Consider the following 15,070-nt stretch of genomic DNA (forward strand, 5'->3'; position numbering starts at 1 on the left):
ACTCTGTGTGTGTGTGTGTGTATATGTATGTATTTATTTTCTATTGAACTTACTTGTATCACTGGAATTCATATTATGCCTTGCCATAACTGAAGGCATGATTCAGTGAACTATGAATGGCTTGATCCCTTTAGGGTACGTAGGCAGTCTAACGAGGAGGTTAGATGCAGTCATAAAGTATATGAAAATTACTATGCGAACTGATGCTTGAGTTATGCTTTGTACATATCCCAGAGGTGAGGTATGTTAGATATATGGATACTTAGTGACGTCACGTGTCGATCCTGGACATATGTTGGGATCGGGGCCTGACACCAGAGGCTTACGGGTGCGAGGAAACCCCAGCCACAACTGGGTTTTTGGTTTGGGTCGAATGCGAGCACAGGTCAAGCCCAGCGAAATGCTGGCCTTCGGGTTTATGCGTGCAATGACTAAGCCCAGCCGCATGGGCTGCCTGACTGAGGCGCGGGCTGTGGTAATGGCAGAGCCCAGTAGTAAACTGTTGGCATGGGCCGTGGTGAAAAGGGACCAGCCCAGCATGCGTTGGTATGGGTTGGGGCTGTAAGACCGTGGTAAAGAAACCAAACCAAGCACAGGACCTGGTTGTCCACATTATGCAGTGAAGCCCAAAGGCTTCGGCAAAGGTCCGAGACGTCAAACGATGTCGTGTCAATGAGGGTTTCCACACGGCTAGGCTTCATGCCAGCATGGTGGTCCTTGTGGTGGTGCCACGACGGTGGTGCCACAAAGTCCCAATATCCCTTTTTTTTTTAAATTGTTAGGGTTCTACAAACCTTAGATTTGCTTCTAATTTATGAATATACTTTGACTCACAATTCCACATAGCAATTTAATTGCGTAATGCATGAAACAAATATATAAAACATATACAATATATATATATATATATATATATATATATATATATATCGGAAGGTAAATATAAATGTATGGGTTCATGCATCATGAGAAATGTTTTCATGCTTCATGGTCGTTTCAAATATCTTCCCTTATTTTAAGCTACCTGATTGGCAGAAAACTACAAAAACCTTTGAATTTGTAGAAGATCCTTCTCAGAAAGCCGGAATTGCATCTCTAATGCGTTGTATCACGTTCAACACAGAAAAATTAAATCGAATCAATAGCATGTAGATCAATTCAATAAAATAATAGATTAATCATAAAAAGAATGATTAAAAACGTAATCTCCCCTGATTGAAGAATAAATTCTCTTGTTAGCGCAGCGTCAAGATCGTGCTAATAATGTGTTTTAGGCATAATTTATTGAACGATTACGAAGCCCATAGAGAGAGAGAGAAGGAGAGAGAAAGGTGCGGCACAGAGAGAAAAAAGAGAGATGTGTAATTGTGAGGTGTGTTATATTACACCCCATTGTGCCTTAATTTATAGTAGTAGGGAAGGTTAATTCCTTACCCTTTTAGGATTACAACTCTTAATAGGTAATCAACTCCAAATAGAAATATAAGAGATATTCCTATATACACTAGGATTTACACAATCACATTCCTAATCTAATAGGACTCAACAGAGATAAGTTTCTAACAAACACATGCAAGATCAATTGCTAATTCTTTAATTTGCTAATTGAGTTGCTACCTTAGTTGGAGTTACGTTTTTTCTATGTGGCACAACATATCTAACTTTGCTAACTTCCCTTAGAAATGCTCTAACTAGGAGGATATATAAAACACTTGTATAAAGTCCTTGTGTATTGTGTCGCGATCTCGGAGCGAAGACTGCGGAAGAATGTCGAGTAATGCATTTTGGCGAGAAGTTAGTGGAAGGGTGCTTTTAGTACATGCATCAAAGGTTTGCATAATAGACCTCCATCTCCATGTGGTACTTGGAGAACCTTCTCCAACCACTTTGTCGGCATTCCGCCATTGCCCACCACCTTTCTTCACTCCTTATTCCTCCCTTATATTTTCGTTATCTCCTTTTTTGTCAAAACTAAGTAGTAAAAAAATTGTGTTAACGTTCAAAATTTGCAAGTCAAACCCAGATGAATCTAGGTGGAAACGAACAAACTTTAAACCTAACAATCAAAGATATATAACTCTTGGTGGCCTTTAGGATTTGGGCTGAAATTTAAATAGACAAAGATGTAAGTGGTTCACCCCACAAAACCTAAACTACGTCCATAGTTGCTAGAATTCAATTGATTGTACAATGAGCATTTAATGTGCCACTCTATGTGGACTAGCTCACTAACACTTTTTTACCTGTCAACAACATTCGGCAGTGAAGTGACTGATATCCAGTTAAATGCATGTCGGCCTAGAATAAAGTAGCATATTCCTCTCGGTCGACCTCAATTACTTAACCTAATCTGCCTAAGGGTCGTTCCGACACACTGTGTCCCATCTTGGGTCTTCAACGTTAACCCCAAGTCGCCATGTGGCTTGAATGACATTTGAGTAGGCCTCTCTCTAAAAATCCGTGTCATGAAGTTGTCAGTCTACTCACGTGTTCTCCGATCGGCATTTAAGGCCTATCCTGGTCGGCTGGCATCCAAGTCGATATGCGGGGATCTCGGCCATGTCCTTCCCTAGGCTTCTGAACCTTTGGGGCTTATGTCCCTTGGGCTTTTTCAAGGCCTTATTCTAACTTGGTGTTCCTTAATGGGCACAAAAGTGTCAATAATTTGTGTTATTTTTCTTCATGATATTATGCATAGATCAAATATATCATCTTAAATATTTCTACGCACAAATTGTCAAAATTAAAAACAAAAACAAAATAGCTTTTAGCTTTTGAAAGAAGTAAAACGAAAATTGTTTATTTCAATACCCAATGATCAATATTATAGTATGAAAAATATTAAAGAGACTATATTTTTAAAAATCCAATCATCAATCGACACAATATAATTTATGAATTATAGTTCATATAGATGATTTCTCCAACATCACTCATATAATAAACTTAGATTTGATCGAATTTGGAGTGCACAGTGACATTTTAAGCGTCAAACTGTGAAGACAGCTTCTCTAAAAATTGCCACTTGAATGTGGTTCGTGGTTTTAAAGAGTAACCATGGTTATTGCCGTGATGTATATAAAGTAACCATGGTTGTTGCCGTGATGATACCATTTCATTTGTTTTATAATGTACTACCGTGATGTATTGCAGCTATAGCCACGATTCCTTGTGCTAGTACCTGCAAACCCTGACTCCAGAGAAAAAGCAAGATTTTCAAAACCCTAATCCCCAAATGGCCAGCTATTCCAAACCCTAATTTCTGCGATTCAGTTCATCCAGGAAAAAGGTCACTTTCTCTATCTCTCTCTCTCTCTCTCTCTCTCTCTCTCTCCCCCCTTCCTTTTGCTTCAGATAAACTTAAATCTAAAGAGTATGCGTGTTTTTTTGGTGGTATGCGTATTGGTGGGTTTGAAGTGAAATGGAAGTTCTTAAGCTTTCAATGCTGCTCAGATTGTGACTTAGATGTTAACATTTTTGGTAACAACATGCTTAATTTTTCCTGAACGTTTTTTGTTTTCTCATTTGAACGAATCGAACAATTTTCGATCTTCCAAGCTTACAATTACTGCTCTTAATTAGATATTGTAGTCTGATTTGCTTACTGATGTTGTTTTTTTCTTTCTTTCTTTCCTTGTTAAATTTTTTGAAGTTTGTTAGTAGATCATGAGGACCAAACAACCGTGCAGGGGAAGAGGAAGGCCACGGAAAACGCCAAATGTGGTGAGTGAAAGAGTGGTGAGTGAGAGGGTGGTCAGCGAGCGAGTGGTCAATGAGAACGAAAACGCATTCTTGAATTTTGTAAATCACAATACTCACAATGTTGAAGAAGGAAATATTCTTGAGTGTTATGAATCTAGTCGCGAAGACCGTGACGATGAGGAATTTAACCCTGAAATGGAGATTGATTCAGCTAGTAATTCTACTTCAATCGGGAGCGACTGGTCAGGTGGGGATCAAGACGGGGATCAAGATGTGAGCTCTGTGGATAAGGCAGTGCAAAAATTGCTTAAGTATGTTGAAGAAAGCCGCCAGAGGGAAAAATCGTCCAAGAAGATTGGTCGTGCGCAAACTAAGCAATTGACAGGCTTGGGTTCTTGGAGTAGATTCCCGAATGAGGAAGAGGCGCCTTCTCATAATCGTCCACAAACTAAGGCATTGACAGGCACGGGTTCTTGGAGTAGATCTAGGAATGAGCAAGAGGCGCCTTCTCATAATCCTGCACAAACTAAGGCATTGACAGGCTTGGGATCTTGGAGTATATCTCGGGATGATCAAGAAGCACCGTCTCATAATCGTGCACAAAATAAGGCATTGACAAGCTTGGGTTCTTGGAATAGATTCTCGAGTGAGCAAGGGGCGCCTTCTCATAATCCTGTGCAAACCACGCCATTGCCAGGCTTGGGTTCTTCAAGTAGATTTCGGAATGGGCAAGAGACACCTTCTCATGATCGCGCGGAAACTACACCATTGGCAGGCTTGAGTTCCTGGATTAGTTTTGAGAATCAGCAAGAGGCTCCTTCTCATGTCCCTCACTTTAACAAGAAAGAATTGAGTGCTTCCCTGGCGGTATGTTTGAAACTTTATAGTTGGTTTCTGTCGTGAACTTTTGGTTCTACAGTTTTAGGTGTAGTCCTTTTTACTTTCATTTTACAACAATGAACGTGATTTTCCTACCAGATATTTTTCCATGGGAACTTATCTAACCAGATTATGCTTAATGTGATTGAACTTACTTTTGTTCTCAAATTATTCACCTTTTAGGTTATTAAGAGGGTTATGGAAATGGACGCATCTGTACCTTTCAACACTCCTGTGGATCCAGTTGCTATGAGAATGCCTGTGAGTCTTTCTATATGCATATTTTCGTAATGCTTATCGTAATGCATATTTTTACAATGCCCGTGTCAAGGATACCAAAAACTCCTGCATTAAAAGCCTCAAAAGCATTTAACAATTGGTCAGAAACACAGTGTATTCTTGTATTAATAGATGTGCAAGTTATTGTACATCTGGGTTCTTATCCTGTTTTGGACATTTTGTAGAATATCATGTATTCAAAACAGATTGACAAAGCTTTTATCCTGAGTGTAAGGTCTTGAGATTAATTCATAAGTTGGAACTATTGGGATGTTCTTAATTGTTTATTTGATATTATTACATACAGACCCGCAACGTGACATGGCTATTTAACATGTCATATGTGTTCTCAAATGCGTTTCTATCTTTATTTCACAATTCCTCTCTTTCTCTGTCTCTTATTGTGTTATCATGTACTTTGTTTTGTTTTTCCTTTCTTGGGTGTGGGGGTGGTTGTGGCTGGAACAGGATTACTTTGATGTCATAGATACACCAATGGATTTTGGAACAATATGCAACCATCTTCAAAATGGTACTAAATATATGAACTCAGAGGATGTGTTCAGGGACGTCCAATACATTTGGAAGAACTGCTGCACCTATTACAATGAGGGTAACTTTGTTTTGGACCTTATGAAGCGGGTGAAGGAGAAATTCATGACATATTGGACAGAAGCTGGTTTGTGCAGTAAAGAACCCGGACCAAGAAGTGGTAAGGGTTTCACGTTACTTTTATTCTGTTAATTTTTCTAGTCGTCCTGCAGTATTTTAAAACATGAAAGCACAAGACATGGCATTTTGATGCCCTGTATGGAAGGGTGTAGGGGCATAAGCCTTATAATTATAATAACAAAACTATAACAATTATGTTATGGTTAAAAACGTCAACTATCATTCAACATATGAATCAGCCAATCTGGTACAATTCAACAAGACCCTCTTTGTTATTCTTGGTGATAAAATTTTTACTCGGTAGCCAGTTAAGCATAAAATAAACTTAATGGATGTCATTTATGCAATTATACAATGTTGGTCATTTTATTTGTCATTTATGCAATCTCTTTGCTGTAAATGTATATGTTTTCTATGAGTGGGCACAAGTATGCATAAGATTGAATGCTTTACATCAATTGGTAAGCAAAGTTAACAAGATTTTAGTGTCGTTTGGTTTGTTGTACAGGTACTGGGTGATGGAATGCTCCTGTATGCTAATGCAGTAGTTTTAAAGACTTAATTGGTTGGTTAATTGGGTTAATGCATAGGATTACTAGGTTTTCGTTTTATGGGTTGAAATGTGAAAAGATCCATGCCTGCATGCATAATTAATTACGAACAAAAAGATTAAATTATAGACTGTAGAACATTTGAATTGGCAGTTCAGCATATGTTTCAACCGAGTTCTCAAGGTATAAAATCATTAGCTATGAGGTATCCTTTAGTTTTTCACCTTTTATTTTTATTTCTTTTTTCATATATTATAGATTTTTATCCATTCTGTTTTGACATTTAAGAACACTTTCCTATAAATAAATAGTTAATAATATTTGACCGCTGATTGGTAGAGAATGGATTGGATTGACAGGTGATCCCGAGGTAGAGGTAGGAGAAAGATTCCAGATTATGCATTTCACACATACATTGCCTGTGGTGATTGTGCTTTGATAAATCTTTTAATTGCCCATTACGTTGTATTGTGAGGATGAGGCATGCATAGTGTGTGGTTCACCATCGGTGTAGGTTACTTCTGCTTTCATTTTTGTTAGATTTTGATTAATTTCTTTTTTAGTGTTAAAAAGCTCTAATGTGGAGAAAAGGAGGACACGAGGGCCCACCGTTAACCGTATACTAGATCAAGTTCCTTTTGGGGGAAGACTTGAAGTCACCTGGAGGAACCGGAGAGCTGTAGGTGAAAGCTCCAAATTGTTCAAATCAGCATGTACAGCCCTGGTTAGGCAAACCCGGGAGATACCCCTGCAGGTCAAGTCGTGGAAGAGTATCCCTATTGATATTAAAAAGAAGGCATTTGAGCGTATCTTGGTTAGTAATACAACAAAAGATTTGGAAGTAGTTCACACTATCTACCAATTAATTTTCCCTCAAATCCTTTTGTATGCGTACTGTATAATATTTCTTCATATATGTTTCTCAGAAGCGCTTCAAAGTTGAAGATCACATGAGATGGGTGTTGGAACAGATTCATAGATCCTACCACAGTTATCGACGTTACCTCAAGAGGTTGTGGTATGATACATGTGGGACAATTGAGGAAGCACGGCAAAACATACCACCAAGTGTCGCTGAGGATGATTGGCAGTATCTTACAGACTTGTGGAGCTCACCTGAATGGAAGGTATAACCAAATGTTGCATATTTTAGAAGACAACGAGGGAAAAAGTCAAGTTATTTTTCTCTATGTTTCTCTCAGTTCCTCTACTCTTTCCTAATTCTATTTTTATACATACATTGTCTTCCTTAAATGTAGGCATGGAGTAAGAAAAACAAGGAGAATGGTTTCAAAGAAAATAACTTAATTCACACTTGTGGCTCCAAGAGTTTCTCGCAAATCTACGAGGAAGAGGTATGACCTGTATTGTCCAGTGAATATTGTGTTTAAATATTAAGGGATATTTTGCTGAGTTGCTCGCAATTTTTTTTTTTCTTTTGTATTCGGTTCAATGATAGAGAAAGAAGACTGGAAATGACCCTGGTCGCATACGTCTATGGGAACTCACCCATTTGCGGTCTGATGGAAAAGCTGCCCATCCAGCTGCAGAGGAGGCATTGGTATGTATACTGATTCCAAAAATTAAATTAAAAATGCAAGCATACCTAACTTTTAGTTATGTATGTTGAGTTCGGTATACTTTTGTTTTTCTTTTGTTCTTATATTTCACTTAGTTGTTCCATTTTCTGAATCCAGTCAAAGCTCAAGGCACTTTATGCTGAAGTGTCTGCGGGGAACTTGCATATGACTGAAGACGAGATTTATGAAAAGGTTTTTGGACCTGAGCGTCCGCAGAGGGAACGTGGTATAACCTCCAAAGAGTTATGGGGTGAACTCAGAAAGCAACTTGACGAATCAAAGCAGCGACAAGAGGAGTCGGAACAAAGATGTGTTGCTGAGGTACAGGGTTTAAAAGAGCAACTTGGTAGAGTTGAGGGTTTGTTTTCAGAGCAAATGAATCGGTTTGAAGGTTTACTAGTACAGTTGGCGAGTCAAGTTAGTTCTCCTGTGCAGACAGAGAGGCCTACTGTAAATCCACCCTCCCAAAGAGGTATGCATTTTTTAATACTTACTTTCCAGGAAGTATCTATATGGTTGACCAAAAAAAGAATTGGCTATATGGTGTCCAGAAAAAAAAAGGAATTACAATCTTTTCATACTTTACATTGAAGTATGGCTCATTTGCATTGAGAATTCTATTTGTTTCTTGGTTGGTAAAGTATGAGTCGGACACCACTATAAGTGTTTCATAATTCTTCACTGATGATAAAAATTCAGTGAAGGTTGAGTTAGTATGCTGTTCTATTTCACGACCTCCATGTCATAAGAAATGCCTTTGTTTTTTGTAAAATGTTGTGGCTTTGTACCATGGTTCTATGTGTTTAAGGACCTGAAGTTCTGGGACTTAAGAGGTTCCATCCCAACGTTTAGGTACATGTTACTTATAGTCCTGTTAATGAAGATATAGGTTCCGTAAAGAACACACCATCCTACTTGGGTAAATATGCAGTGTGTGGAATCAATGAGAATGGCGACAGTAGGTGTCATTTTCATCATTTGCCACTCTTTGTTACCTCTTGTGTGATTAAAAGTGGAAATTTTTCAGCACTTGATTTGGTTTAACTAATACCATAAGTTTGCAACATCGTATGATGTTACTGCGTACCCAAATACTTTTTCCTGCATCTCCATAGTGAACATTTGCTGCTGTGTTTGCTCTTTGTTGTCCTTACCACTGCAACTCCCTAGTGAAATCATACTTGCCTATGTGTTTTTCCCATTTCATTCCTCATCTTAATAAATTTTTGCAGTCATTTAATTTTCCATAAGTTTCTAAAGCGACATGTAGATAGCGGTGCATACATCTTGGTGACCCTCTTTGGCTTGAGGAGTTGCTTTAGGGATGGCACAATACCAGAAGCATAGATTTAACTTTATAAACAAAAATTTGAAGCAAACAAAATAAAAGGAGATTGCATTTTTGAATGCCTTTTGCCTCACCTATATTAGATGCCTATTTTATAACTGCATACATACAACGCGTTTTTATTGAGTAGTGGAAATGTAATAGTTTGAACAGGGTCCTTGTTCATTGAAGATAAATTCACCGTCGGAGTTGCACTGTACTCAACTTTATCTCTGAGATTGCTCTTAGTTGAATGCCTTTCAGTCCAGTTCGTCCAGGATATGTTTTGGTACTCAATTTATTTAGTGTTGGAGGTTGTAACAGCCACTGTTTTTTGTTCTCCTTTTTCAGGGCGGCCGCGGACTGTCCGACCTAGAAGATGAAGTCCACATCAGCTATATTTGTGTATTGTATCTCCATTAAGAACCTGACAGTAATTTATTTGTTACTTTCAATGGCCCAAACGTGTCGTGTGAATTACGTGGATAAATGTTGAATTTGTAACTCACGTACTTGTATCAATGGATCGTTGCAGTAGTTTCTCGTGTTTTCTTTCTTTATGACACCAGGGTTTTATAAAGTGGAGCGCAGTGGCGTTTTAGGACAGTCGATTTCACTTAGTGTGATAAGGCATTATTGTTAATGTATGACACCGAGAGTTTTTTAGTTAAGAATGCTTATTTATTTCAATCACCTCCAAAAATGGTAGGAATAGATAGGATATGTTTCTTTTATGTCCAAGGGAACATTGCTTTTCAGAAGCTTCAACTCGTAGAGGACGAGCTGATTTGCTATCTTCATTCACGACTATTGGTTAAGGACATGATTAACTGTATCATGAATTTGAGTGTGTTGCGGAGAGGGTTTAACATTGTTCACGGGAGTCTAACTTAAGGCTTTCTACTTCCAAGTGAATATTATAACTAGATTATAGTTCCAAGTGAATAATATAACTAGATTATAGTGTTAAGTGATATCGTTAACTTAAAATTTGGATTAATGAAAATATGACTGGCAATCAAAACTCATCTTGTTTGGCTGAAAATACTTTTTTTTTTTTGGTCAAACGATAGATTTTGTTAGATTAGATGTTAGGTTACCCACGTCGTCATGTAAGGACTCAACATTTTTTCACCACTATGGTAAAGAGCCACCTGCATTGAAAATACTAATTTAAATCAGTAAATGAAACTTAAAAATCGTCATTTGATCTCACTTTTCTCCCTGTAACTCAAAACTCGCATTTTTACTCCATGAAACTCAAAATTCGCTCTACATTGCGTTGTTTATGTTTTTTTTTTTTTAAAGACGCCTTGTTTATGTTTTTTTAAAATAAGTTCATCCATTCAAAATTTATAATTGATAATATGTCAAATTTTCCCTAAAATAAATAAATAGTAAAAAAGAACAAAAGAACCATCTTCTCTCTTGATTAGCCACCGTTATTAAGAACATAAGAAACAACGAATGAGAAAGGATGAATGTATGAACAACGATTAGAGAGAGAAAAGGGATAGAGAGGGGTCGGAGAGATGAAACACAGGAAATGTCATGGCCCGATTCCGACATACGTTCAGGATTGACGCGCGACCGTAGACTATAAGGGAATGCCAAGAATACAACTGAAATTTTACAATATTTACCATAGGGCCAAGACATGCCCGTAGGTTCCCAAAAAAAAGTCCAAAGAAAGTATAAGGAAAGATATAGGGGTAACCTAATCACTCCAAGCTCTCTAAACTCTGTTTGCTACCCCAAAGCTCCACGTATCAACTAAAACCTGCACAACGCCCCCTACATCGTGGGAATGGTGCACCGGGCAAACAACAACCTGGATAAGTCGCGAAGCTCGTGTGAGTGATAATAATGCAACGTATGTGATAATAATAAAAACAATACATCGATCACGATTTATAAACATCAAATATAAAATCATATTTTATGAAATCATAATCAAGCCACTGAAAATCCCGAATGAATCACACAGACATCCATCGACATATCTGAAACAAATCACAAAGGTTCACAATCAATAACTCATGCAATGTGCCAAAATGCAGGGCTAGAGCGACACAGTTCGGCTAAAGCCCACATCTCTAAAGCTTTCTCAATTTAGACCCAATCCAACGAATCAACGAAGTCAAGAATGTGATTTCCGACCACTCAACAAAATCCAACAACATCGGGTTCTGAACCACTCAACGGAACCAAAATACCAAGTGAGACTCCGGACCACTCAACGAAATTACGGAGTATAAGGGATTTCGGACCTCTCAACGGAATCCAAGTGGATACGATTCCGGACCACTCAACAGAATCGCGGAGTACAATGGATATCGGACCGCTTCGCGGAATCCAAAGCAGGATACGATTTCGAACCGCTCAACAGAATCGCAGAGTACAAGGGATTCCAAATCACTCAACGGAATCCAGACGAAGTAGGGAACCGGACCACTCAACGAACCCCAGTAGGACTCAGTTCCGGATCACTCAACGGAACTGAGCAGAAGTCCAAGAAACATAACCACGACTTGAAGAAGCAAGACATGAATAAAGTTGCTCAATTTATAAAGGCTCAACGAATGAAACAAAGCACAAGTTACACAATTTAGAACGGCTCAACAATGGAAAAATGAAACAAGAAACGGGATATGAAGCAAGTTTTGAAGCAACAAATCCCCATGTCAAAGGGTTAACAGTCCACTACTAGCCCTCACATTTCACAAACAGTTCACATGCATTTCAAATCATATTTAACAAATATTTCCAATCTATAAGTCAAATCACATTTAATAAAAATAGATCGATGGCTAAATATAAAATAACAATTTAATATAAAACATAGTTCTAAATCATGCCGTATCCACAAAGAATACTAGCACGGAGTTTTCAGGGTAATAACCAGATCACATGTATTAAAGTCACTCACCTGGAGTTCGCGTTACGACTCCCAAGCACGAATATCAAGGCGTCACGAACGATCGTCGCCTAAAACAAGTATCAAATCACGTTTCAAAATTTTATAGCTAGAACACGTAATCGTAGTTTGTACACGTCATCTAGGATATTTTAGAATGATTTGAGACCGGTTGACCAAAAGTCAACCGTTGGTCAAAGGTTAACGGTAGGGTCTAGGGCTGGGTTCGGTTTAAAACGATTCGGTTTTTTGCCAAAATCGAAACCGAACCGAAATTTTGGTTCAGTTCTGTTTGGTTCTTTTTTTTTTCGGTTCGATTTTTTTCGGTTTTGATTTTTTCCGGTTCGTGTTTCGGTTTTTTCGGTTTTTTTTTTCAAAAAATGATGTAAATAATGGAAGGAGCTTACCTATCAACCTCCCAATTCTCATATATCAGAGAATTGAGAGCCTCAAAATCCTGAATATATTCAAGCATTTCAACTACTTATGATCAAGCAAATACATAAACATATATACTTCAAGGAAATGTACAGGATTCGAAATTCTAAAACTTTAAAATTTGCAAAATCATGAAATAATTCAACAAATTACCTGATGCAGATCGAAACAAAAAAAAAAGCAAATGGGTTCGTCTAAATGCCATAATCGGACTCCAATATCACATGCCCAGTGCCCACATTCAAATTCATAGTCAAGTCCACAATAGATCTAGAAAATTCCAAAACATATTCAGAGAAAAATACAAACTTTTCCACCTTAAATTACATAAATTTCAAATGGGTAACCATAAAATTAAAAACCCATAAACTGAAAAATAAATAAAACCCACAACCTTTGCTGCAGCGATATCGCAGTGATCGTCGCAAGCTCTTACAATTCCTCTTTTCGTCGGGTCTCGAAATGGGCGAGGGAAAATCATTATTTGGAAGAAAGAATCCGCGAGGAGGACAAGAGAAGACTAGAGAGAGTGATTTGGAGGAAGAAAGGAAGGAGAGGGAGAGAGAGAGACTGAGGAAGCAAGCAGAGAGGAAGCAGCAGCGGGGAGAGAGAGCGAGTGTTTGAGTCTCAAACTTTGAGATCTGAAAATGAAATGGGAGTGGGACACTGAGACGGCTAGGGTTTTAAGCTTAAGAAATTTTATAAAGCATTCAATATAAGAAACCTATAAATACCATACTAGTACAATTATAACAACACAAAGCCTACAGTTAAGTTGGCTTGCAGCACCTAAACCCAACCTACAGGTCAGGGGTTCAAACCCTGACGCTAACATATTTTTTAGTATATATATATATATTTTTTTTTTTTCGATTCGGTTCGGTCCGGTTCAGTTTCCGGACCTCAAAAACCAAAACTGAACCAGCCAGATTCAGTTCGGTTTGGTTTGGCAGTTTCGGTTCGGTTTTTTCGACCTCGGTTCGGTTTTTTCGGCCTCGATTCTGTTTGGTTTTCGGTTTTTTTCGGTTTTCGGTGATTTGAACCCACCCCTAGTAGGGTCCACAACTCTGCATAACTCGATCCAGAAGATCCGCACATTGAATTTTCAATCCGTAACTTCCTAAGGTCCAAATTATGCCTCTAGAACAACATACTAAAATTTCATCACGATCCGACGGTCGAATCTCCACCAATTGCAAATTCAAGTGGCGGTTATATTCATACTATATTCAAATAATCGAACCACATCAAATGGATATCAAATCTGAAATCAGGACATTGAATTTAACTTAAAAAGGCAATGTCGGCCCATTGACCACGCGCCACTGCAGGTGGCGGTTTCCGACAAACGAAAACCACATATTCCAACCAACTCCAAAATTCACCAAATTTTACAAACATGTAGAGCTCAATGAGGGAAACATTTTTCACACCTGGCCGAAGTCCAATTCAGTCGGGAAACACCTGAAATCACCCTCAATCCATCGGAAACCCTAGAATTGGGTGTTCTCCAATTCGTTAAATCCGCAACTCTGCCGTCCCCAAACTTGTTTGGGCTTTGTTCTTGGTCTCAAGAGAAGTCATTTGGTGTTGGTGATCGATGGAATTACCTTCAAATATGGTGGATCGCCGCCGTGCACCCTGCGATGTCGTCATTGTAATTCTTGCAAAACCAAGGCAAAAAAACTCTCAGATTTTTTATGGAAATGGGAGAAGGGAGGTTGGGGATCAGTTTACAGGTGGTAGATCAGTGCAATTCACCATAAAAACCAATGAAAGTCGTCAGAATTGGCTACCCAGAACCGGGTCGGGTCACGTAGGAAAACGGGTCAAAGGGGGATCTGATTCCTTCATTCTCTCATCCCTCATTTGCCCTCCTTGCTTTCTCTTCTGATTAGGCAATCCCCCTCTCATTTCTCTCATTTCTCTTCTCTTCTTCCCGTCACAACCACACACGTATCTTCATCACACTCATTTCTGCTCCAACAAAGAAAGGAAGGGTCAAAATGACCAAAATGCCCTTGACTTTGTTCGTTTATATCTCATTTGTTAGAACTCCGTTTCACGAACGTTTTTCTCCTATGAGCTCGTATCGAGACTTACTATCCGAAAATGTAAAGAAATCTGGAAAATCATGAAAGGATAAAATACGTTTGCGAAAATTCCGTTTAGTTCATTAAGGGTGTTTCGTCCTTTTACTCATCGAAAAAAAACTATACGCCGTAAATACAAAAGCGTCGAAACTACAAATACGAATACGAAATACAAAATTCGTAATTTTAAACTGTGAAATCCAGGGACGAGATTTCACAGGAGATGCTTTTGCTATTTTTCTTACTTTTTCTTTATTTAATCTGTTATACAACATTTTGAAAATTAAATTTTCTTTTGCTTTTATGTTTCTATATATGTGGCACCATTTCATTAAATATGTGAACTTATGTCACGTCAGCCATTAATAGGCTCTAATTATGTTGCATAAGTTAGCTGAACAATTATTTAACGGAATACATTAAAACAATTCAAAGTAGAGTGAATATTGAGTTTCAGGAAGTAAAGTAACGATTTTTCAGTTTCAGAAGATAAATTAGGATCGAAATCAAATCAAGTAATAAGAAGCTTAGATAGAAATAATCCTATAGTAAGTACAAAACGAGAATCGGATCAAAGGCTTACTTTCCAATTTTTTTTTTTCATTGTAATTAAAAATATCAGTAGTGACAAT

At 38.1% G+C, this 15,070-nt stretch overlaps 1 protein-coding gene across 1 annotated transcript; it reads left to right on the forward strand.

Moving 5' to 3' along the window:
* Positions 1–3,122: 3,122 nt before the first annotated feature.
* Positions 3,123–9,527, forward strand: LOC126602525 (uncharacterized). Its single transcript, XM_050269424.1, has 10 exons — positions 3,123–3,289; positions 3,653–4,569; positions 4,765–4,842; positions 5,329–5,572; positions 6,647–6,897; positions 7,010–7,210; positions 7,343–7,438; positions 7,543–7,644; positions 7,781–8,135; positions 9,342–9,527. Exons 2-10 carry the CDS (start codon positions 3,667–3,669, stop codon positions 9,371–9,373), a joined length of 2,262 nt encoding a protein of 753 aa, XP_050125381.1. The 5' UTR covers positions 3,123–3,289; positions 3,653–3,666; the 3' UTR covers positions 9,374–9,527.
* The last annotated feature ends 5,543 nt before the right edge of the window (positions 9,528–15,070 follow it).

Source organism: Malus sylvestris, chromosome 15 (assembly GCF_916048215.2).
Source record: "Malus sylvestris chromosome 15, drMalSylv7.2, whole genome shotgun sequence".
Taxonomy (NCBI): Eukaryota; Viridiplantae; Streptophyta; class Magnoliopsida; order Rosales; family Rosaceae; genus Malus; species Malus sylvestris.